This window comes from Typopeltis vanoorti, chromosome 20, assembly GCF_054136105.1.
Source record: "Typopeltis vanoorti isolate ZY-2024b chromosome 20, IOZ_Tvanoo_1.0, whole genome shotgun sequence".
NCBI classification, from domain to species: Eukaryota; Metazoa; Arthropoda; class Arachnida; order Uropygi; family Thelyphonidae; genus Typopeltis; species Typopeltis vanoorti.
The window spans coordinates 104165046-104191206 of NC_143568.1; the positions used below are offsets into that span (position 1 = coordinate 104165046).

The window sequence follows — 26161 nt, forward strand, 5'->3', positions numbered from 1 at the left end:
GCCTTTTTAATGATTTTATAATACCCTTTATCATCCATTGATTATTTAAAAAAATTATGGCAAAATGTTTTATGGTCAATTTTCCTAGAACCCTATGAGAGCTCTACTCCAATCATTGGGAATTCAACCTTCTGAAAAGGCCCTCTGAATTATGGAGTGTAGCCACTGCAAAACTTTTATACCTCCATATAAAAATTGAAAAATAAAAACACCACTGTGGACACAAGAAGTTAAAGAAGCAGTCCTGGAAAAGAAGAAAGCATACCAAAAGTTCCAAGCAAACAAGTCGGCACATACCCTAAAAGAATAAAGACTCAAGAATACATATTTAAGCATTTCTGGTCGAATATCATCTACTCCAGATGTCTTTTCACATTTAAAGCTTTTGGCGGCTTTTTCCACCTCAAGAATTAATATGTACTCCTCTTTGCATTCCTCTTGAAAATTTTCTAGTATGGTTCTGTCACTGCTTAGTTCATTTAATAGTTTTTCAAATAATAATATAATAATATTATTATTATTTTTCCAAATAATAATAATAATATTATTATTATTCTTATTATTATTTGGTAACCTCTATGGAATCAACAGACTTATCATGGGAGGCCCTCTCAACCAGCAACATGTCTATCATAAAGAGCCTTGAAGTTATTTACACTACCTGCACTCACAACACACTCAGGCAATGAAATTACTATAGTCATTTAGGATATCTTTATCTTCAGTTTTCATGTCACCGTTATCATCTTTGATTCCTTTTACAGTACTCTTTTTTAAGCTTCTTCAATAGCCTCCAGAACATTTTGTCACCTTCCTGATATTTATTTTCTATATTCTTACCAAAGTCTTCCCAAGACTTTAGTTTAGCTACTTTTACATGCAGCTTAGCTCTCTTACATTTTTCTCTGTATTCTTTTAGGGTATGTGCCAACTTGTTTGCTAGGAAGTTTTGGTATGCTTTCTTCTTTTCCAGAACTGCTTCTTTAACTTCTTGTGTCCACCATGGTGTTTTTATTTTTCAATCCTTGCAGACAACTTCACCACATACCTCCCTAGCTGAATCAATCAAATGTTTTTTTAGAGTTTGGTTGTTGTTTTCAATTTGTTTAAATTTGTGTCAATTTTTTCTTCAATAGTGTTTGTATAGCCAAGTCTACAATTTACTTATAAAAGCTGCTCAACTTTAATTCTTTTTAAAACTTTCTTTCATACCGTTCTTTCCAATGTGATATCCATTTTTATCCTGCTTAGTACTAAGTAATGGTCACTTGCAATTTCAAATCCTCTGTACACTCTTGTATCCTGAACGAGCATGAAGATATCACTATCAACAATGACATGATCAATGAGGCTTTTCTTATTTCTTGTGTCTTCTCTCCATGTGAACTTGTACACATCTTTATGTTGAAACATGGTGTTAGTAATGACTAGTCCAATTCCTGAGCAGAAATCCAGTAAATACTCACCATTATTATTAGCTTTGTCCTTTTCTCCAAATTTTCCCAAAATATTCCTATATGCCTGGTGGGATTTATTTCCTACTCTGCTGTTCAGATATCCAACAAGGACCATTTTTTCCATTTTCTTTATGTCAGCTGCCTGTTCTAATGACTCAAAAAATTCCTCCACTTCTTCCTTGAAAGAACCTTCTGTGGGACCATAAGTTTCATTATCCATGTCCTCATTTTGAAGTTTGCCTACATAACTTTACTTGGAACTGCCTTCCAATCAAGAATTTATCTTCATGTTTGGTGCTGAGAATACTCCTTCCTTTCCTTGATCATTGTTGTCCGAAAATAACATCCTATATCTATTCTTTTATTATTATTATTATTATTTGGTAACCTCTATGGAGTCAACAGACTTATCATGGGAGGCCCTCTCAACCAGCAACATGTCTATCATAAAGAGCCTTGAAGTTATTTACACTACCTGCACTCACAACACACTCAGGCAATGCATTTCAATTACTAATAACTCTCTCTGTTTTTGTCATTAATATTTAACATTTTTAAGGGAGTCCAAAGGCACCTCTCAGGAGGCCTACTCTAACTATCATTCACACAATACCTATCATACCTCTTCTTAAAATTAAATTAAAATTCACTGATAAAGTATTCAACGCTGGCAACAATTAACTGTGAAAATCTACTCCATCAATTTACCACTCTACATGCAAAAAATCCGCACATCCGTACTAACCAAACTCTTACTCAACCTCTAGGAGTGTCTTCTACTCATCATACATAAAAAAATTCCTTCTGTATCGATCCTATAAAATTTGTTTAGTAAACTTATAAATTTCTATCATGTCCCCTCATTTCAGTCTACCAGTTACACTATGCAAACCACCTTCAATTTATCGTCACAGGGAATATTCCACAGATCTGTTACCATTTTGGTCACTGTCACTGATCTAAGTAATATTTAATAATAATAAATAAATAAAATTTCATATACCATTAAATGTTTACATTCATATAATATTCCAGCAGCAATCTGGAGCATTGCTTACCAGCTAATTTTCAATGTGCGAGTTGTGATCCTTCCCTGAAATGGAAATCTGTCGAAAAAAAAAAAAGTTACAAAATGTTACAAAAAAATAATACATTATTAACTAATGCTTTTTATTAAGATATTATGCTCAGTAATGCCAGAAGCATTAAGAATAAACAAAAGGAGTTCTTAGCATTCATTAATAAATGCAAAGAGGCCAAAAATTATTGCCATTAGTGAGACCTAGCTGATAGCAGAGCTGTATCTATACAGGAATAGAATGTGAAAGGTGCCACATATTTGAGGACAGGTAAGATAGAGAAAGATTGGGGAGTACTGCTAATGACTGCAAAGGGATTAAATCCAAGTAGAGTAGAGATTCTGAATGATGGTGGTGATAGAATAAGTAACACATGTAATGGATTTAAGGTTGGTGAAAGATAGACGTCAACAGAACATACGCAACTAGATACTATTATATACAAAGCTCATCTGAAGAGAATTGTGAACTGCAGACATTAAGCCTTATGCATACAAGTAGGCTATCATTACAGGTAATTTCAACTATGGGGATATATACTGGATGGAAGAGAAAGCGTGGAAGATAGGGAAATAGGATTGATAGAGTTATTGTGGAATAACTAACTTAAGCTGTACATGATGGAAAGGCCTCATGGAGAAAAAATAATCCAAATTATTAATTTAAAGATACCAAGAAATTATATACTTGGATAATGGATTAAACCAAGTCTGGTTCCCACTGATGAGATCTTTTCTTTTAGAGTTACACAGTGATCAGCATTCATTTTAAAAATTTATGGAATTTACAACCGTATTAAAAAACTTTTTTATTATCCCGACATTTCGATCTTCACATCAAGATCGTCATCTGGAGCATACATCAATATACAAGACAAGCTAAGTTACATTATTAATTGTAAGCTAAAGAAACAATGCTTTGACCACACGTTATTCTATTGGCATGATCTCTAGTGAAAAAAAAAAAAATTAAATTTTAAATTAAATTACATTAAATTACAAGCTTGATGTAATTTGTAATTTATTTTTATTTTTATTTTTATTTTTTTTTTTTTTTTCGCCAGTAGAATATGTGATCAAAGCATTGTTTCTTTAGCTTACAGTTAATAATGTAACTCAGCTTGTCTTGTATATTGATGTATGCTCCAGATGATCTTGATGTGAAGATCGAAACGTCGGGATAATAAAAAAGTTTTTTAACACGGTTGTAAATTCCATAAATTTTTTAAAATGAAGACTGATGAGATCTCAATAAAGGTCGAAACCAGTCTGGGTAGCGACCCTTCACTTAACATAGCATTATACATGTCCACAAGGAGATGCACTGTGCATTATGGGATACTAAGGCAAGTTTACCACCTTTGCCACGAGTTTCCCCAGTCCTGAAAGATGCTTCAGGCGCAAACTTTGTTTGCTTACACTTGGATAATGGATTAAACCAAGTATATAATTTCTTGGTATCTACATTCTTCAACTTGTTATAGCACATAAGCAAGTGAGTACAACACAACCTCCCTTTAACAAAACCATGCTGACAAACAAAGAATACCACTGTTATTAACCCACTTTTGTATTCTGTCTCTCATCACCCTCTCCACCAATTCCTTAACTACAACTGTAAAGAGTTGTAGTTAGGGTATTGGAGAGGTATTGAAGTTAAACTGTTGTTAAACAGATGGTCCAGTGCTGATGCTAACTCCCTGGAACATTGATATATCATCAAGTCCTATTGCCTTATTGACATCTAGCTTACTTATCTTCTCATATATTTCTTGCTTGTTCAACATTAAGCCTTCTCTCATTTCATTCTCTACATTTTATTTCTGATTTCACACTAAGGATGAAACATCCTGAAGAACTGATTTGCTAATTTCTGCCCATACTGCATTTTTGCTACCCTTACCAACAGTCTATCTCCTGGCCTGATTTTTGTACACTTTGTGGACCTGATTATTAACATTTTTCATTCTGTGCTTCTCACAAGCTTTTTTTTTTTCTTCTTCTTCTTCCAAATTGACAACCGTATTCAGCCTTTTAGCCATCATAATATATTCACACATTGATTCTGTTATGTATTTGTTTGTCAGTTTCCATGCAGCATTTATTTCCTTACTGCTCAACTCCTCATTCCATTCTATAGCTCTAAGTTGTCTCCTAAGCTTGTCATAATCACCAGCCTTATAATTCCACATATATCCTTTCCTGGGTGATCACTTTCACCAACTGAAGGAAAGTGTGAACCCCCCCCCCCCCTCACAATTACATCCTCTGATGTAATGATCAGATCTAGAACTCTCGATCCTCGTGTGCCTGAGATAGTTATCTCTCCAGAACTCAAGAAATTTATTTTCTTATTCCCAAATGCTATTTCTTCATTCCAATCTATACCACCATAATTAAACTCACCATAATAGTTATCCTTCCTTTGTTCGCTAATCCAAGTTATTTATACATTTCTTCATCACCACCCTCTACATTTCTGGACCTATAGCAACATCCAACTAAATACATCTCCCTGTCAACTTCCATGTTAGACCACACTGCCTCATAACCATTGCCACTATTTCCCTCTTCCATTATCTACCTTATGTGGACATAAATCCCCTGCTATCATCAGCAGCACTCTCCCCTCTCCCTTCTTGTCCTTTCTATCATTGCAAAAAATACTATATTCTGCAATTTCTATTCTTGTTAGAATATCATCTTCATTGAACCATGTTTCACGTATTCCAATGATTTTGGGGGGAATAAACTCATTCAGAGAAACCATTTCATTTCCCTTATTTATGATACTTCAATTGTAAACAAACACAGTAATTCATTTTTAGGTGTATAACTAGTCCTATCTAAACCACTGTTTGGTTGTGATTTCCCCACTACACCTCCCCAATCACCTTTATCACCACTTACCACATATATCTGCCCAGTCTTAACTTCCCCACCCACACTGCAATATATTCCATCTTCATGAACACATTCACTGCCACTTTCAACATTCACTCTCCCTATGCCATGTCATCCTGTCCACCCAGCTTCCACTGTTTCCCTGTTCCTCTTCCTCTTCTATTCCCATTCTTTCTTCATCTCTCACACTATTACTCAGGGGAAGCTTGTGCATAGGCACTGCAGAACTGCAGCACCTCCAATTTTTTTTTCAATATATAAATATATTTATTAATTTAGTTATATTTGCTTGTAATATTTAATTTTATCATCAACAATCCTGTATAATTCTCTTATTTTGTATAAAAAATAATAAAAATCCATCTTGTAGCACTTAGGAGGGTGAAGGACGGATGCTAGCAGCACTGTGTTTACCACAGTGTCATATTGCTACGTGCGCAAGCATATGCACGTCATAGTGAGATACGAGCTATTAGCATAATGTGGCACTGTCCGTCACACAGTTCCACTGTTGTTTATATGCAGTTTGCACCAGTAGTAGAGTGTTCGTAGAGCTTATCGTGTTTACTCCATCTTACTTATTTTATTTATTTTTTATTTACTTATTTAACAAGGATAAATTAGCTAATTTTAAGAATAAATTGCCTACAGAAGAAATAAAATTGACCACTGAAGCATATCCCATGATCAACAAAGAAAAACTTGAAACTTAATTTTGAGTATTCTACAGTAGACCCGACATGCATGATTATTGTAAATTAATTGGCTTGTTAAAATTTATAACAGAAAATAATTTAGATTGTGTTCTTAGTGAAATTACTGTATTGATAAAAACTCTCTTGACAATTCCTATGACTACATCAGAGCCTGAATGCTGTTTTTCAACATTAAAGAGAATAAAAAACATTTCTGAGGAGCACTATGAATCAGGATAGGTTAAATGCACTTGATTTCAATGGAGAAAAAAATTCTTCAACAGTCACACAAACATCAAGGAAAAAGTTATTGACCTTTTTGCTCGAAACAAAACAAGAAGAATGGATTTTATTTTTAACTAATTTTGAATTATACTAAACTGTATAATTTAATCAATAATAAACAATATTTTTTCATGTTAAATTTTTTTAAATTTTTAGGGTTTTTTTTTTGATATTTTTGATTATTTATAATTTTGATATTTTATCCAAACATGTATACACTGTACTTACAGTGTGTATGTATATTTCAAAAGTTACAGCACCCCCATGATTTCAAACCACGAGCTGCCACTGCTATTACTGTTTCCACTGCCAAGCACTTCTGTCTCTTCAGTACCACTCTCCTGATTTTTTTGCTTCATCTCTTTCTTCTGATTTCTTGCATGCATCACACACACACACACACTGTACTTCCACAAACTGCAATTCCATCCAGCAACATAACCCTTTCTCCAGTGTTCTCACTCCAAAGCCATTCAAATGCAACCTATCAACACCCGTATAATTTCATTCCTCCCTCAAACCCATGCCATACATCCACAAACTGTACTCCCTTCTCCTCACACAACTCCACTAGCATACCATTCATGATTTTGGCTCTCCATCACAACTCATCATCATCATACCTCAGCAACAGAATGACAACCTTTCCTACCACACTGTTATCTTTCACTCTTCTTAATAGCTTGTTGATATTCACCCTCACATCCTCTTTATGTCCACTTAAATCATTTATCCCCACATTCATGACTAACTCTCTTGTCATGATTTATCCTACTCATTCTCCCTCCTGGATAGCAGATCTTATGAACTCTGTCAATAACTAGTCCTCTACTATGGAATCTCTGTATACTGCTATCCTGGAATCTCTCATCACCACTTTTACTCTTTTTTCTTTCATTCTATTCTGTTACACACTTTCATTAGTTTCCATTAGACATCTAACATCACTCTGCATATTCCTCATTTCATTTTTCATTTTCAATAATTGTTTTTTTTTTTTTGGGGTGCTTAAGGGTCAAAGCTGTATAACTGAGAGGAGACCTCCACATAGCCTTTAAAGGAATGCGGAGAACCGACCAGGGCTTCTGACCTAATGTCCAATCCTCACCTTCTCGTGGTGCACCCTGTTGGGTATCTACTTTGATACTGAACGAACGAGGATGGGCTGGCAATTTGGGATTTAGCCGACCAAATTGTATTCTTATTGGTTAAACCAAAATAAAAAATGATGGTACAACATGACAAAATTTCATGCCGGCTGGGGCGTCGCCCGGTTAAACAAGGCCCCCGTTGTTTTCGCCAGGGAACCAGGGCAAACAGCGAAAAGTCAGCTACTGGAACAAATCTGAAAACAAACCCCAACTCAACATCACCAGAGTTAAAGATCGGTACTATCAACGTAAGAAGCCTGAATGGCAAAGAAATGGAGCTAGCTGAGGAATTAGATAAGTACCAGATCGACATAATAGGGGTGACTGAAACAAAAAAGACCAAAATTGGTGAGATCTTTCTGAGCAATAAATACAAAATGTTATATTCAGGCAATAACAATCAAGGAAAAGAAGGAGTAGCCATAGTATTCAACACAAAATACGAGGCTAATCTTCTTGAATGGCAGTCAGTCTCAAGTAGAGTAATGTGGGCAAATATGAGAATGGGGAACTGGACAATGAGACTTATTTGTGCCTATGGTCCCACAGAAGGTTCTACTAAGGTAGAAGTGGAGGAATTTTTTGAGGCTTTAGAAAAAGCAACTGACACAATGAAAAAGGAAAAGTTGGTCCTTGTTGGGGATCTAAATAGTAGAGTAGGAAATGATTGTGAGACATACAAAAATATTTTGGGAAAATTTGGAGAAAAGAGCAAAGCTAATAATAATGGCAAATATCTGTTGGATTTCTGCTCAGGACATGGACTGGTTATTACTAACACCATGTTCCAACATAAAAATGTGCACAAATTCACATGGAGAGAAGAGGCTAGGAATAAGAAAAGTCTCATTGACTATGTTATTGTCGATAGTGATGTTTTCTCCCTGGTGCAGGACACCAGAGTGTACAGAGGATTTGAAATTGGAAGCGATCACTATTTAGTCTTGAGCAGGATAAAATTGAATTTCATATTGAAAAGAATAACATGTAAGAAAGTTTTAAAGCGAATAAAAGTTGAGCAGCTCTCAGATGTGAACTGCAGACTAAAATACACAAAGATTATTGAAGAAAAAATGAAAGAGTTTGAGAACAGGAATCAAACATTGGAGATTCAGTGGCAAACTCTGAAGGAAACATTGACTGATTCTGCCAGAGAGGCATGTGGTGAGGTTGTGTGCAAAGATAAAAAAATCAGAACTCCCTGGTGGACACAGGAAGTTAAAGAGGCAGTGAAGGAAAAGAAGAAAGCATATCAAAAGTTCCTGGCAAATAAGTCAGCTTTTACTCTTACAGAATACAGAGACAAATGTAAGAAAGCTAAACAGTGTGTAAAACTAGCTAAACAAAAGTCATGGGAGGACTTTGGCAAGAATATAGAAAATAAATATCAAGAAGGTGGCAAAATATTCTGGAGGTTGTTGAAGAAGCTTAGGAATGGAGGAAAGAGTGCTGTAAAAGGAATTAGAGATGATAAAGGTGAAATGAAAACAGGAGAAAAAGATATCCTTGAAGTATGGAGTAATTACTTTGAAAAACTGCTAAATGAAACAAGCAGTGATGACAGCACAGTGATAAAAAACACTGACCAGGCATGCAGTCAGGAATACATATCCATACTTGAAGTAGAAAAAGCCATCAAAGGCTTGAAATGTGGAAAGGCAGCAGGAGTAGATGATATTCGACCAGAAATGCTGAAGTATGGTGGTATAAGAGTCTTACAGTGGCTGCACTGCATAGTTCAGAAAGCCTGGACAGAGGGACGAATTCCCGATGATTGGAGTAGAGCTCTCATAGTACCCATATATAAAAAGGGAAATAAAACTGAATGTGAGAATTACAGAGGTATTTCCCTACTGAGTGTTCCTGGCAAGATCTATGCAAGTATACTTGAGAAACGGTTGAGAAGAATTGTGGAAGAAAAGCTTGGTGAAGAACAAGCTGGATTCAGGCCAAATAGAGGCTGTCAGGATCAGATCTTCACTCTACGACAAATAGTCGAGAAAGCATGGGAATATAACAAAGATCTGTATTTAAGTTTTGTCGATTTGGAAAAGGCATATGACAAGGTGCCAAGAGAGAAGCTATTCAGTACGCTGCAGTTATATGGTGTCAATGGGGCATTATATCAAGCAATACTTAGTCTTTATTTGAGTTGTGAGTCAGCAGTTAGAATTGAAGGAAGTACAGGAAGATGGTTTAATGTTAAATCTGGTGTGAGACAAGGATGTACATTATCCCCTCTGTTATTCATTATCTATATGGATCACATTATGAAGGAATGTGGTATTAAACCTGATATCAAAACTGGAGATGTTAATGTCAGCTCTTTGATTTATGCGGATGATGTTATACTTCTAAATAAATCCGCTACAAGTCTGCAAGATTCTCTGACTAAATTGAATAGCTGTTGTAATAGATATGGTATGAAGGTCAGCAATAAAAAGACAAAGACAATGAAAATAGGCAGAATCATTGAAAATATCAACTGTGTTGTGAATGGAGAACCTGTGGAACAAGTAAAACATTTCAGCTACTTAGGCACAATTTTTACTGAAGATGGTAAACTAAATATAGAAATAGACAACAGAATCAGCAAAGCTGGTATCGTGGGAAGTCAATTGAATAAATTCATATGGAATAAGAAAGAAATTAGTCGGAACACTAAATTAGCTGTATACAAGACTGTTTTCAAACCAATTTTAACTTATGGATCTGAGAGCTGGGTCAGAAGTAAAACACTTGACCAAAGACTAGAGACCGCAGATATGAGAGTCCTGAGAAAGATTAGAGGCGTGAACAGATGGCATCAATGGCAATATCATATTAAAAATGAGGATATTAGGAAAGAACTTGACATTGTCAGCATCCAGGAATGCGTTAGCAGAGCTAATCTCAGATGGTATGGTCACTTAAATAGAATGGGAGAGGAAAGATTAGCAAAACAAGTGTTCTCTGCCAGGTTGGCAGGAAAACGACCCAGAGGAAGACCAAGATATAGGTGGATTGATACGGTACAAAGTTCCTTAGACGATAGAAATATAAGATCTGATAATGTTGGAGTCTTGACAAGTAACAGACTGATTTGGAGGAAAATTGTAGATAGGAAGTTAGTAATGATGTAATTTTTTCATGTAGTACTGTCATATCCTGTACACCCCTTGAGGGTACATGGCAGGAATTTGATGATGATGATGATGATGATGATAATTGTTTTTTGTCAAATCTTGCATTCCAACAATTTGACTCTCTGTCAATCCCGCAGTCTCACTAACTCTTGTTCTGCTGCACCTTACTTCTGTTTCCTCATTTATACTTTCTTTCCCTCCCTTACCACTAACTTTCACTTCTTCATTCTTACTCTCCCTAGCATTCGTTTCACTTCCATTTCTTTCATGTGCACCATCTTCTATCTTTTCAGTTAGTTTTGCATTCATTGCCTCGTTGTCTAATAATATATCCCACTTCCAATAAATCCATATTTTGTATTTTCTCTCATTCATTCTCTTTCCTTCCACAATCACATCTCTTACAGTGCACATCTCTTATCACATTCTAACGAAGTGTGTCTGCATGATTTTTGGTGTGATTTCTGCCTGATTTATTAGTTGAAATTGCCTGTTTTTTTTTAAGTATAACACAGCAGTGGTCATGAGGTGAACCATGCAGGCATCGACTGGTGTGACTATGTGAGTGGAGTGAAAATCAAGCGGCATTAATGACATAATGCAGCTTTCAAAAATGATTCGATGTCATGAGTGCCATATATATGTATGGTGGACATGACATCGAATCAATTTTGAAAAGTCTATGTCATTAATGCCGCTTGATTTTCACCGAGCTCACCTAGTCACACCGGTCGATGCCTGCATGGTTCACTTCATGACCGTCACTGTGTTATACTTAAAAAAGGCAATTTCAACTAAAAAATCAGGCAGAAATCACACCAAAAATCATGCAGACACACTTCATCATCAAAAATAATTAGTACAACCCTAAAATTCATGAAATATTGCCAATTATTACTCAAAATAGCACTTATCTTTCAAGAGCTCTTCCCAGGACTGCACAACTTGCAGCCCTCTAGCAGACAAGTCCATGTGGAAATAGTTATAGAAACAGGTGAAATAGTTGAGCTACTGGATGACCACTTTGTATGGATATATCATCCAAGTGAGGATATTGCTACCACAGGTAATGGACTAATGTGAGAACAAAAGTTGATGAATCAGAGATACTTAAAATATTACAGAATCTCAGTACAAATACAGCTGTGATTACATGGGATATGAAAAGGAATTGGTGATGCCTTTACCTAAACTGTTAAAATTAAATCTTAGCTCTTATGATGTTCCAAGGGAGTGGAAGGAGGGCAAAATAAATCCTTTTTATAAAGGAATATCTATGTCTGTGGTTGCAAATTATAAACCAATCAGTATATCAGGAGTGATGGCAAAAGTACTGGAAAAGTTGGTCAAAAAGAGAATTCAGGAATGGATGGATAAGTGTATGATAGTATATGAAGGGCCCCCCCCCCTGGGTGCACCACTGGGGGTAAGAGTGGTAGGAGAGTTTAGAGGGCATATTGTTGATGTAGCCAGGGTAGCTTACAGGATTACTTGATTACTGAACCCACCAACAAGCAGAGATAAGAGAGTTATCATTCGATACATGCCCATCTGGATTATTGTGCTCAGTTCTGGTCACCGGTTTCTTAGGGATCAGGAAGTGGTGAACAGAATCCAGGACAGTGACCAAGATGATGAGTGGTCTGTAGAATGCTCTCTATGAGGATAGATTGAAGATTTTCTGTTGGAAATGTTGGTTAATAAGCAGAAAAAAGAGGGGATATGATAGAAATATTTAAGTTGAAGTATTTTATAGGATTAATGCAGAGGAAATATTAGCACTTGGCTAGAATAGGCTGGACAAGAGTCATCTTGAAACTGGGAAAGAGTGTGGTAAGCACACACTCTTTGAGTGTACTACATTTTTGCTTGTGGAGTGGGGAATGAATGGAATTGGTTTCTACAATAAGTTGTGAGTGTTTTGTCTGTTAAACTGTCCACACAATTGATTTCAAGGAAAGATATGACAGATATTGTGTGGAAGTTTTGGTTTCCCACGATGAGTTTTAGAAGAATCCATGGATGTGTTTGTGCAATAATAATAATAAGTATGATAATAATAATCCTATCCAAGCTGGCTGCTCTATTCAAATCTATCACTTGCAATAGCTTTAATGTCTCTGACTCGTCTTCCCTCTCTTCTTTCATTCATTTTCTTCTTGGCTTCCAGAGAGCCATTCCAAGCACACCTATTAGAGCCTGCCCCTAAATATACCTTACTAAACTGAACACATAACAGTCAGCCATTTCTAATGCATTTTACATTCATCTGCATTCAATAAGGTTATTCTTCCATTTATTTGTTGCATAGATAAGTTCTCTTTGTTTTCCCCTGTCCTGTCAACTTGCAACATTGTCTTTCCCAACATAGTCATTACATTCCAGGCCTTATCAGAATACCACTTTTGAGCCTTATTATGATCACTCTTCTTGTGATATTGGAACCACAACATTTTCTTTTTATGTAGTTTCTGCTAAAACATGAGCAGCATGAAAGCACTCATTTAAATCATTTAATTCCATGAGATTCATTCTCCTAATTCCGAGGGATGCAGTCATCTATAGCTTTCTCTACCCTCGGTTTTTCATGCCAAGGCACTGTTGTTAAAGATGCCTTCTCAGTCTGTCATAATCATCTACCTTATAGTTTGACTTAGTACTTTCTTAGTCAAAGCTCTCACATGACTTGCCACCTCACATGTTTAAACCACTCGATCACTTTCTCTATAATCAGATTCAAAATAGCTACCTCAGTTATATACAGATTCTCATATTGTTACTAAATTCGTGGATTTAGTAACATTTTTGCCTCACACAGCAAAAATAATTTGGATTGTTGAAAGTTTTTCACTTGGTTAAATTATAAATTAAAGACAGAGATGCATATACTGGGGAGAGTGATGAGGAATCAATCAGATGTTGTGGCCTTCCAGGAGGACTTGAATAGACTGTATAACATAGACAGTACAAGAATGTTAGTTCAATGTTGCAAAGTGTATGGTTATAAAATTTGATAGGCAACAATGGAATGCAAAATATTCATTTGGTGGAAAAATTTGGAGGAAGTCGAGAAGACCTTCGAGTAGTAGTAGACAAGGATCTGAAGTTCGGAAGTCACATTGCATAAGTAGTGAAGTCATCACATCATATCATGGGAATGATGTGGCAGACCTTAACGTGCTAAAATAAGGAGGTTCTGGTTTCATTGTATAATCCCTTGACCAAACTTCGTATGGATTATTGTGCACATATTTGGTCTCAGGGGTTTCATGATGATGAAGATAATATTGGAAATGGGCCACAGAATACTGACTAAGGTGGTAATTGGGAATTGTAGTAATTGGAAAATGCAGTTTGCAAAGCCTTCTGAATGGGAGGAAGATAGGCGATGTGATTGAGACATTTAAGTTGGGAAAGGGTTGTTACCAGGTTAATGGAAGAAATTTTTCATAGAATGGAGGAAGGAGATACAAGGGGACATTCCTGGAAGCTGTATAAGGAAAGTGGGAGCAGGGTTATCAGGAGCAGGTTCTTTGCATGGAGAGTGGTTGGTGAGTGGAATGTATTGCCTGACATTGTGGTGAATGCAGATACATTGAATGAGTTTAAAACACAGTTTGATGGGCTCTGCGTGTAACAGTGTGTACCCCTTGAGTCTTTTGACTTTATGGAGTCTGGTGTTGTATCCCTGATGATGCAAGTCATCAAACTTATATCATCATCACATTTTTTAAATCCTGTTTATAAAGGAGCTGTTGGAGGCATATCAAGGTGAATCATCTTCGGTTCATACATTGAGGGCAAGTGTATGCCTCAATTAAAGTAGTTCTTTGTTCCTTTTTTCCTGATGAATGGATATGTTATAGGCTCTGTCTTGTGATGTTTTTTTATGCCTATCTTTTGTAATGGATGGTGATGTGAATCAACATGTAAGAATCTTCCAGTTGTGATTGGTTTTCTATACACTGAAAAGATCCATCTTTTTTCTTTCTCTGGTACTTCAAGAAAATACCATTCCTTGATATCCTTCACTTGGGAAACAAGATTTTGTGAAGTACTCCTCTCATTATAGAATCACCATAAAAAAAGTATCCCCTTACACTCACTTTCAGAATACTGGAACAGAATGTTGTAATTTGCAAGAGTTAGCAATGTCCCTGACCTACTTGTTCAACTGAGGTTTCAGCATATATACAATTTTTAGTGAATGGAATTTATGCAAAGATAATCATACATCAGCAAATAACTGGATTTCACCTTTACACTAACTCCAGTAACAGTAATATATAAGTTAAACCATAATTGTCCAAGCTCATTTACTTTACCTGTTCCATTCCATTATATATAGGTGGATGACTGCTGCAATGCATTAACAATGTATCAGTATCTTTATTATAGTCATCAAGTTACTGGAGAAGATGGTTTGGAATCACATCCAAATGTGGACAGACAGCACTAAGATCCTCTACAGAGAACAACATGGTTTTGTGAAAGATAGTTCTTGCTCTAGAAATCAGCTCACATTTTATAACAGACTGACAGCAGAATAGGATAAGGGGAATAGATCTACCATGATTACCACTGGATTTTGTCAAGGCATCTGACAGGATTCTACATGAAAGGCTGTTAAACAAACTCAAAGGAATGGATATGTAAAACAACATATGGCACTTTAGGTAAAGTAAACAGTTAAAGGTACTTTAGGTAAAGTAAAGTAAAATACTGTCACTCCAAGGAAACAGGTAGAAACTAGTGAAGCTATGGATAACTACACATAAAACAATGTATAAAACTCAGAGATAGGATGTATAAAAAAAACAAAAACTACCCTCACAATGAATACTATGAGAATAGCTTCATATATTATAGGAACCAAGTAAATCAAAAATTGAAAGAATGAAAAAACGAGTATTACTGTAATGAATTTTTGAAATGTTCAAATGAAATTATTTGAACATGTCATTTGAACTCTGAAGGTAGTGCCAAAAAACAATGGAAATTCATAAACAATATACTGAGCAAAAATATCCAAGAAACAACACTTCCAAGACTTAGTAATGAGGACAATAATCATATAGATTTAAACAGTGAAAGAACGTTAGCAGACAGATTTAATAACTACTTTGTAACGGACAACAAAAAACTTGTAAACAGTCCTAATAATCCATCCATAAATTGTGGACTTAAAAGAAATGAGAGTTCAATGTACTTTTTTCTACTTGTGAGAATGAAATCAAAAATATCATAATGAAACTTAAAAACTCTTCTGCTCTGGGCCATGATAGTATTAATGCCAGAATTGTGCAGGAGTGCCGGGAATATCTGATAGCTCCTTTGATGACTATCTTCAATCTATCACTGATGACTGATGTGTTTCCAACAGAATTTAAGAAAGCTGTGGTAATACCAATATATAAAAAAGGATGCAAAAATTATATTAAAAACTACAGGCCAATCTCCCCGCTCCCAGTTTTCTCCAAAATATTGGAAAAATTAGTAAAAAATAGATTAGTATCTTTTTTAGAAAAAAAAAAAACACTTCTTCTCTAAGAACCAGTTTGGGTTTAGAAAGAAACTAAACGCTAAGAATGTGATGCTGAACTTCACAAACGTGACTGATTCATCACAAGACCAAACACAAACTAATTTTAGCAGTCTTTCTAGGCCTGCAGAAAGCTTTTGACACAGTACCCCCATGATATTTTATTAAAAAAACTGAAGAATATAGGAATTAGAGGATGTGCACATGATTGATTTAAGAGTTATTTAATGTCTAGATTACAAGCAGTAAATATCAACAAAAGTTATAGCAATTGCGTTCAGAATAAATGTGGTGTACCCCAAGGTTCTGTGCTCGGGCCAGTACTATTTATAATTTACATCAACAACTTCTGTGACCTACAGTTATCAAGTAAACACCTTTGCAGATGATACCACAGTGATATTCACTGCAAATTCTGTAAATGAAATGCAGAATTGGTGAACACAGATTTGCAAATAGTGATAAATTGGTTTCATGTAAACAAACTCACTCTCAATGCAGGAAAAACAAAATTTATAATTTTTAAACTCAAAAATACTCATAATAGTAAAACTAATTTTTCCATCCATATATTCCTACATAACTGGAACTGTAAAAGTAACCAAAATTTTAACTGTATGGAGATTGAAAATGTAAATACTATAACCTACCTAGGATTAAAAATAGACAGCAACTTAAGCTGGAAAGCACATATTACAGAATGCAACAAAGTAAGATTTAGGCTATCTCAAGTCTTCCTCTTAAAGAGATTCTTAACTCTGACAATGTTAAGAACATTATATTTCACATGGATACAAACTATTACACAGTATGGTATACTAAGCTAGGAAGGAACATATCACAACACACTGACATCATTAATCTCTTTACAAAATAAATTAATATGCATTTTAACCAACATTAAATATAGAGACACTATAGTGAATTCTAAATATGGTACACTGTATTAAATATCCTTCCACTTAGACAACTATATATTTACAGGATGCTGCTTTTCCTAAAGACTGATAACCAATACGTAAGTATTCAGAAAAGATACTTACTTCTGAAGAAAATCGGGCTTAAAATATTTTATCACTAAAGCGCAAAATGAAATAATATACAAACACTATATCTATTTTATTATTATTATTCAGGCCTCCATGGAGTCAAAAGACTCATCATGGGAGGTCCTTCCTAAGAACATAAAGTCTGTCAAGTCAAGACTCATCGAGGGGAGGTCCCCCCCCTAAGAAACACAAAGTCTATCATACCACTCCTTAAACTCATTGACTGTTCTCGCTCTCACCACTCCATCAGGCAATGTATTCCATGGTTCAACCACCCTCCATCCAAAGAAACTACTCCTCACCCTCTTGCTCACAGTTTCCTTTTGTAACTTCCAGGGATGGCCTCTTGTCATCACTCCTTCCCGCTGTTCAACCAAGTGAAAGAACTCCCCAGTATCAACCGTGTAACCACCTCTCAACAGTTTAAAAATCTCAATCATATCACCTCTCCTTCTTCTATCCACCAAACTCTGCAGTCCACATTCTCTCAGCCGATCCTCATAACCAAAATTGTACAGTCCTGAAACCATCTTTGTCATCCGTCTTTGTACCCTTTCCACAGTTAATTTATCCCCTTCAAATCCTGGGGATCAACTCTGAGAACAATAGTCTAAGTGTGGTCTGATCAGAGACTTATACAACGGAATGATAATTTGGCTCCAAAAATCTTCAATAGCTTACTGCTCTTAATACAAAAGGAAAACAACATGAACACCTAGAGAAATCTGATTAGACAGTACCTAAATTTTTATAGGAATATTGAAAACTCGTTTTAGAATAACTGTATAAAAAGTAATTAACCAATTTATACCAAAAGAAATTAACCAATACAAAATATTCAAGTAATTAATGAACTGCATTGTTCTTATTGCACGTGAATATATGTGTAATATAAATATATATATTATTCTCTGTATATATTGTCAATATCTTTGTATACTATTATCATTTTTTGAATTACTGAACTGCATTGTTCTTATTCCACATGTACATATGAGTAGTATATACAGTCATACCCCAACTTACGTGAATCCAGAGTTACACGGTTTCTTATACGTACGGATTCCTGTACCGCTTCACGCCTCACCACTAGTCGTATCTTTCTGGCACCGGCCGCATTCGCCAGTGTCGCACATGCTGTGAACAAGCACTGACGTGTTTTGCGCAGTCCCCATTCATACACGATTTTTATAGTCTACAAATCTTGCGATTGTTTAATGTTATTTTCTTGATAAAAATTTAATCACATAAAAAATAATAATGTTGTCCAAAAGAAGCAAGTCCGATTCTTCTACAGCTAGCAAGAAAAGAAAAACATTGACTTTGGAAACAAAACCAACATTATTAAGGATTTTGAAGGCAGAATGAAAATTTGTGAGCTAGCAAAGAAGTTCGATCTACAGGAATCCACAGTAAGAACAATCATAAAAGAAAGGTTTACAGATTTTGGAGGACATAGATTCTAACGAGGAATGAATTGTAGCCACAAGGCAAGGAATAGAAAAATCATTAGCTTGCTATGAAGAAATTTTGCATGACAAGAAAAAGACATTATGCTGTCAGACGAATCTATTAGATTTTATAAAACCATCGACATCAAAATAACTTTTTTTTCATGTATGAAAAACTACAATTATGATTATATTTCTTAAAAAATATAGGTGTTTTTGTAAACTTTTGGTTCCAATTAACTATTAACAATTAACAATTAACTTTGTATGTTTGTGTATATAAATTACATGCAAAATTATATCCCAAGTTACACGAATTCGACTTATGCACTTTTTTGTTGCACACACATATTATTCTCTAAATATATTGTCATATTTTTGTGTACAATTTATGCTGTGTAATCGGAAAATGTTGGAAAAAAAATCAACTCTTTGAAATGTGGAAGATATTTCGCACGAGAGATGAAATCTAATCTTAAATCATTTTTAGGGGAGTAGTGAGTTCAGGTTCGCCCTCCCCTAGTTCCAGATAAATTATTATCTTGACATTCACAAAATCACAAATGCTCTCCTCAATATTGCAGCAATTCTATGATATGTTTTCTCGACCATTGAAATATGTTTTCTGAACTTCAAATTTCTATCCACATTCATCCCAAGATCTCTTGTTCCTGCCACTTTTTCTGGTATAAGTCAATCAAGTGAGTATGAAGCATCCCATTTGTGTATAACAAATTTCAGAACCTTCCATTTAGTTTCATTAAACTGTTACCCCTATTCATTTATCCACCTTTCAAGCTAATTCAAATCTTGATGAGTTAAGACATTAGCACAAGTACAAATACCCCCCCCCAAGCTTCACATCATCTTCAAACAACTGAATGTCTCCCATGAGAATATTATTGACATAAAGATTGAATGGCAATGGATCCAGTACTGAACCCTGAGGAAATCTAACCCTCCCCCTACTCCCTGATACTGCTTCCCCACAGACAAGTCTGATATCTATCATAAAACCAGTTATCAATCCAATCCACCTAACCTGATATTCAAACCCATATGTTTCAAGTTACAAACCAACTTACCATGTGGCATCCTGTCAAATGCCTTTGCAAAATCCAAAAAAAGCAGTGTATGCCTTACTTTTACCCACTGCCCATGTTCTTCTATTGTGAAACATAACCAGGTTACTGAAACAGGAACAACTTTAACAAATCCATGATGGCCTGCATAAATAATATTGTCTCATCTACTCAATTTTGAATATGAGTTCTTACAAATTTCTCCAAAATCTGAATTACTACAGAGAAATACAAACAAGACTATAATTTGATATCTCAATTCTACAACCTTTATGCAATGGCACTATCTTACCCTCCTTCTACTCTCCAGGAACCTGTCACATTTATGCAATACTTCTGTTAAAAAGCTAAGTTAATGGCTGTCTAATGGTCAGTTCCACAGCACATTTTTGTGTTTAGTGAAATTCCATCTAGTCCTCCTGCCATACTGAGATTTAGCATATATTCTCTTCATTCACTTCTGACACTTAACCACTCATTATCCTTCTAGGAATAAAGCCTGTTGTACCAGGATGGAACACTAATAAAGTGATCATTAAATAGCTCAACTATGTCATCTGCATTGGATGGTAATCCATCCACAATCACTTTCCTCCTACTCACCATATAGTGAATAAACTTCACGAGATTCTCCTTGGATTGCAGTGTTAGTCTCCTCTCATATTCTAATTATTCTCTCCTTACAATATATTGAACAAGAGAGATGCATACAAAGTGGTATACTGAGATTTTGCAAAAACTTCTGATAGCCTACCACACAATAAGCTTTTGAATAAATTTAAACAGAATGGAATGGATAAGAGACTTGTAAGTTGGATCAGTGATTGGCTGTCAGAGGTATCAGAAAGTCATGTATGGGGTGCAGTATCCTAAAAGATGAACGTCACTAGTGGTGTTCTGCAGGGACCATCATTGTTCAACTTGTATATTAATGATATTGGGATGGGTTTAACTGGTGATGTGCAACTGTTTGCATATGATACAAAATTGTAGAGAACCATGAAGGATCAAACAGATGTTATAGTCTTAACAGGAAAACCGGAATAAATTTTGTGAATGGGCAGGTAAGTGGAACTATCAGTTCAATGTTGAAAAGCATAAGGTTTTAAAATTTGGTAAGCAACAATGGGATGCAAAACATACACTTGGTATGGAAAATTTGATTAGAGAGGATGAGAGATCTGTTAGTGTTAGTGGACAAGAACCTGAAATTCAAGGGCCACATTGCAAAAGTTGTGAAGTTGTTACATTGGATAATGGCAATGATACAGAGGACCATGACATGCAAATACAAAGAGGTTATGATTCCATTGGATAAGGCCTTATATGGATTACTGGGCACAGTAATTCATGTGAGGATTGAAAGAATGTAATCTGAAGAGGCTAACTCTGCTGAAGAGGGGATTCTGCTGTCCTGAATGAAAGTTTTTAATCTCTTAAGGCTTCCGCATTGAGAATGCTGCTGAGTATCTGGGGATTTGGATCCATTGGGGTGGCCTCTATCGAGGTTGCCTCTGTGGATGCTTTTCCCTGGAACACGAGCAGTTCTGCCCAGTGGTAGAGTGAGCCTCTCACTGAGCAGAGCGGCAGCTGAATTAAATGAACTGAGGGATAACCCGAGTTTCTGGAGACCTTCCCTGCACATAAACAAGAGGAGGGAAATTCACAGAAGTAGTTTCTGCAGAGATGAGGCCACTGAAGTGAAGTTTTTCCCCTGAGATATGAGTGGATCTGCTTGGTGGTAGGGTGGGCCTGCTATTGGGCAGAGCCACTGCTGAGGGTTCGGCTCGATGACAGGGTGGACCTGTTGCTGAGTAGGGCCACTAATGAGTTAAATGATCCTTCAGGTCACTCATTTTTAAGTGATCTCAGGAATTGCACAAGTTTTTGGAGATACCAGTGCACATTAAACAAGAGGAAGGAATTTTGCTGACGTAGTTACTATGAAGGTGGGGCCACTGAAGTGGATGCTTTTCCCTGAGATATGAATAGCTCTGCTCGATGGTGGACTTAGCTGCCATTGGGCAGAGCCATCACTGAGTTAAATGATCATTCAGTTTACTTGTTGCTTGGTGATCTGAGAGAGAGAGAGAGAGAGAGAGAGAGAGAGAGAGATCTTGAGATATGAGTGACTCTGCTCAGTGATGGTAGTGGTGAGCCTGTCATTGGGCAGAGCCACTGCTGTGGCAAAGAGAGCCTGTCACTTAGTCAAACTACTGTTGAGTTAAATGATCTTTTGAGTCATCCACTGTTGGGTTGTCTGAGTATTTCATGGGTTTTTGGAGACCTCCCCACATAAACAAATTGTGCTGAAGAGGGAAATTTGCTGAAATGGTTTCCACAGAGATGGTGCTACTGAAGTGGATGCTTTTCCCTGAGATATGAGTGGCTATGTTCGGTGTGGGGTGAGTCTGTCACTGAGTAGAACAAAGACTGATTTAAATGATGGGTCACTCATTGTTAACTTGAGTTTTTGAAGACCTCCCAGAACATAAACAAGTTTGTGCTGAAGATTACAAGGAGGTGGTGATGCTGAAGCGGATACTTTTCCCTGAGATATGAGTGGATCTACTCAGTGGTGGCTCATTGGGAAGAGCCACCATTAAGGATTCTTCTCAGTGGTGGGGTGAGCCTATCATTGAGTAGAACTACTCATGAGTTAAATCCTTCAGGTCACTCATTGTTGGGTGATCTGAGGGATCGAGTTTTTGGAGAGTTATCTCTGCACTTAAACATACCTCAATAAAGGTTAAAACCAGTTTGGGTAGTGGCCCTTCCCATAATTCAAAGCATTATACATGTTGGTAAGGATATATGCTTTGCATTATGCGCTACTAAGGCAACTGACGTGAAGTCATTAGCATCTATATGCAAGTAGCCGAGTCGTGAAGCTACTTCAGATGCATTATTTGCTTACACTTGGATAAAGGACGAATCCAAGAATATAGAAGCTTTAATTTATAGCAAAAACTTCCAACAGCTATTAGAGCTGTTGCACAAACTGAATAAGAATTCAGCAATAGAGACCATTGGGATAGCACTAGTGCTAAAAGAGTGTTCAGCTAGAACTGGCTTTGAGTCTAAAAGTCTCAAATAATTTGAGTGTCAGAACATGGAAGATTCCACAAGGGTGGAACAAATATTTGTTAATCCCATTGCACAAGGGTGGTGCAAAGACCAACATATCCAACTATCGACCAATCAGTATCTCAGAAGTGCTGGTGATGATTTTGGAAAAGTTAGTTAGGACTCGCATTCTGAAATGGGTTGACAGTGAATCTCTACTTTGCAACGAACAGCATGAGTTTACTAAAGGAAGGTCAAGTTTTAGCAACTTACTCACATTCTATAATAATATTTCTGCTGAGCTAGACAAGGGAAATGGATACACCATGATACTTTTGGATTTTGCTAAGGCTTTTGACAGAATACAGTACGGAAGACTGTTGCATATGTTGGAGAATATGGGTCTGGATATAAAATGTTAGTGCAGATAAGAGGATTGCTGACTGACAGATATCAAAAAGTTGTACATGGGGGATGTGAGTCTGCAAAATTTAAAGTTAAGAGCAGTGTACCACAAGGATCAGTACTTGGTCCACTGTGATTCAATCTGTACATTAATGACATTGGGAAGGATTTGACAGGTGACATAAAGCTATTTGCTGTTGATATAAAGATAGGTAGGGTAATCAGGAGTGCTGTTGATATGCAATACTTGCAGAATGATTTGAATAGCTTGGAATTGTGGGCATGGGAAAATGGATGTCAGTTCAATGTCACTGGGGCATGATTAGATATCCAATGTCATATTATTGGTGGATATGATAGAAGGCTAGGAATCTTGGAGTATCAGTAGATAGGAAATTGAAGTTCAGGGGCCATGCAGCAAGACTGCAAATACAACTCAAAAGATAGTTGCAATGCTGAAACAAACTTTGACATGTAAAGATAAGGATGTCATTTTGCCTCTTTAGAATGCCTTGATAAGACCTCACTTGGACTATTGGGTGCAAGTCTGGTCTCCTGGTGTCCATTGTGATTCTGATACAGTGGAGAGAGTTCAAAGGAGAGTGTTAAAAATTATATCAGGATTGGTGAATACTGATTATGAAGACAGATTGAGTATTTGTAGAGTGCAAACACTAGCAAGCAGGAGAATGAAGGGTGATATGATTGAGACTTACAAACTTCTGAAAGGGTGTACAGGATTTCAGTTGATCGAAGTTTTTTTTTTATTTTAGGGTAGGGAAAGGACAAGAGGGCATCCTTGGAAGATGGGAATGAATGCTACTAAAAAGGGGGGGGGTTGCATGATTGGAATGGACTGCCATTTTATGTTGTATGTGCAAGCAGTCTGAATGAATTCAAAAAAATTATGACAGTTGCTGAGTGTAGTGTGTAGCCTCCTTCGACATGTCCTTGATTTCCCTGAAGTCTTCCTTAATAATAATATTAATATGCACAGTGCATTGTTAATGCTCAGAGAATTAAGACACATATTTAATGAGAGAGGAGATAAATTACTTGAACTTAAAAAAAAAAAAACACACACTGTAAAGATAAAATTTTGATATATATGAAGGCCTTACAATTTTTAAACTCTTCTCTTTATTTAGTTAAATATAGATAGTTAAACAGATTATAAGCATTTAGTCAGAATATTTGCAAACAATCAAATACAATATATATATATATATATATATATATATGGTTACCTTATGACAGATTGATTTTTATCTTTATTCAATGAATTAAGAATCTTCTTTTCATTTACCCGTAATGGAATATCTTCAAATTCTTTACATCCAGAAATAATGGATATCTTGTAAGACACAATTAATATAAAATTAAGAATAGTATATATTATTATCTTTAATAATTGTTTTCAATAGCTGCTCAACTTTTTTATTCTAGTTTCAAATGAAAAGTGCACCAGTATACCTCATCTGGATACAAGAAATTTAAAAAACAAAACAAATAACAAATAATTTAATATAGTTTTTTTTTTAAAACTATATTAAATTATTTTAATATAGTTTTTTAAAAAAATTAATATAGGAATTTATAAATACATTTTTTAGATTTCCACAGTGTATAGTGGTAAATCTTAGTAGGCTTATACAATGTAGAGTAGTTAATATGCATAAAAACCTGAATACATAGATGTTCAAGTTTTCCACTTGGTTATACTATAAATTAAAGATGCTAAGAAATATATTCTTGGTTTTATCCTTTATCCAAGTGTAAACCAAGTGGTGTCACTTCTAGGTCTGACTCCCACTGATGAGGCCTCAATAAAGGTCAAAACCAGACTGGATAGTGACCCTTTCCATAATGCATAGTGTTATACATGTCCATAAGGATGTGTGTTGCATTATTGTATACTAAGGCAATTAATATGAGGTCATTACCTGCTCTATACAAGTAGCCCACTTAAACTAAATACATGTTTACAGTGCCTTTCTTCAGAGTAAGCCAGCCTGGTTGGCCAAGTGGTTAGCGTATCCGTTCTCCAGCCAAAGGGCTGCGGGCTCTAATCCCACCGTGGGCATGGATGTTTGTGATTGTCTGTGGAAATAGTAGTGGTGGTGGTCAGCGGTAGATGGCGTTGGTGTAGTTGCAGTCAGTTGGTGGATTGATTGGTGGATAGTTGTAAATGTTAGGTCAATATCCTGTCATTGGCAAGCTAACTTGGCTTCTTAGAAAATCCCTTACAATGGAACCACAGCCTCGATTTTTGCACATTAAGGTCCTCTGCATCATTTCCATAATTGCATGTGATGTCTTCACAACTTGATTCTCTTAATTAATGCTCTAATAGGGTGGTTTTTCACATCTACTTAGTGTGCATATTCTCTTTCCAATTTGCCTGTGAGAGTTAAAAAAAATCTAAGATTCAACCAGGGAAAATATCCTGCTACTTACATGTGAGACTGGCTAATTCATCTCCAGCTGAAACTCTCTTCTTAGATCTTCTCAACCAAAGTGAGTCTTCATTATCATTATTGAGGCCATAAGTTATTCTCATCTGAATTTTTTTTTTTTTTTACATTTTTCTTCTCTAAAGCTTCAAAATGGTCATGCTCAGATTTTCTAATTTTATGCTCTAAAATCCATACACACATTAATTATTAACCTGAATTACTTACTAAATCAGATAGTGATTCATTGCCTTGTAATTTTGAAAAGAGTTTCATAGTTTCAAATGCTACACAATACTTCATCATCAGCTGCCCAGCACCTAAACAAAAGGAAGAATAAATTTAATATTAATCTAGATGAAAAGAAAATTCTTCATGTTATCATATTTTATTAACCAACAAATAAATCACATAATAA

General features: G+C 35.8%; 1 protein-coding gene across 1 annotated transcript in view; it reads right to left on the reverse strand.

Annotated features, from left to right (window-relative positions):
* Positions 1 to 26161, reverse strand: part of LOC150095741 (putative ATP-dependent DNA helicase HFM1) — a 178899-nt gene that overhangs the window by 56377 nt on the left and 96361 nt on the right. Inside the window, exons 8-10 of the mRNA XM_090409949.1 lie at positions 25972 to 26063; positions 24538 to 24644; positions 2516 to 2563 (exon numbers count right to left, since the gene is read on the reverse strand). Of these exons, the coding sequence (XP_090266075.1) occupies positions 2516 to 2563; positions 24538 to 24644; positions 25972 to 26063 (247 nt within the window). The remainder of the gene's footprint in view (positions 1 to 2515; positions 2564 to 24537; positions 24645 to 25971; positions 26064 to 26161) is intronic.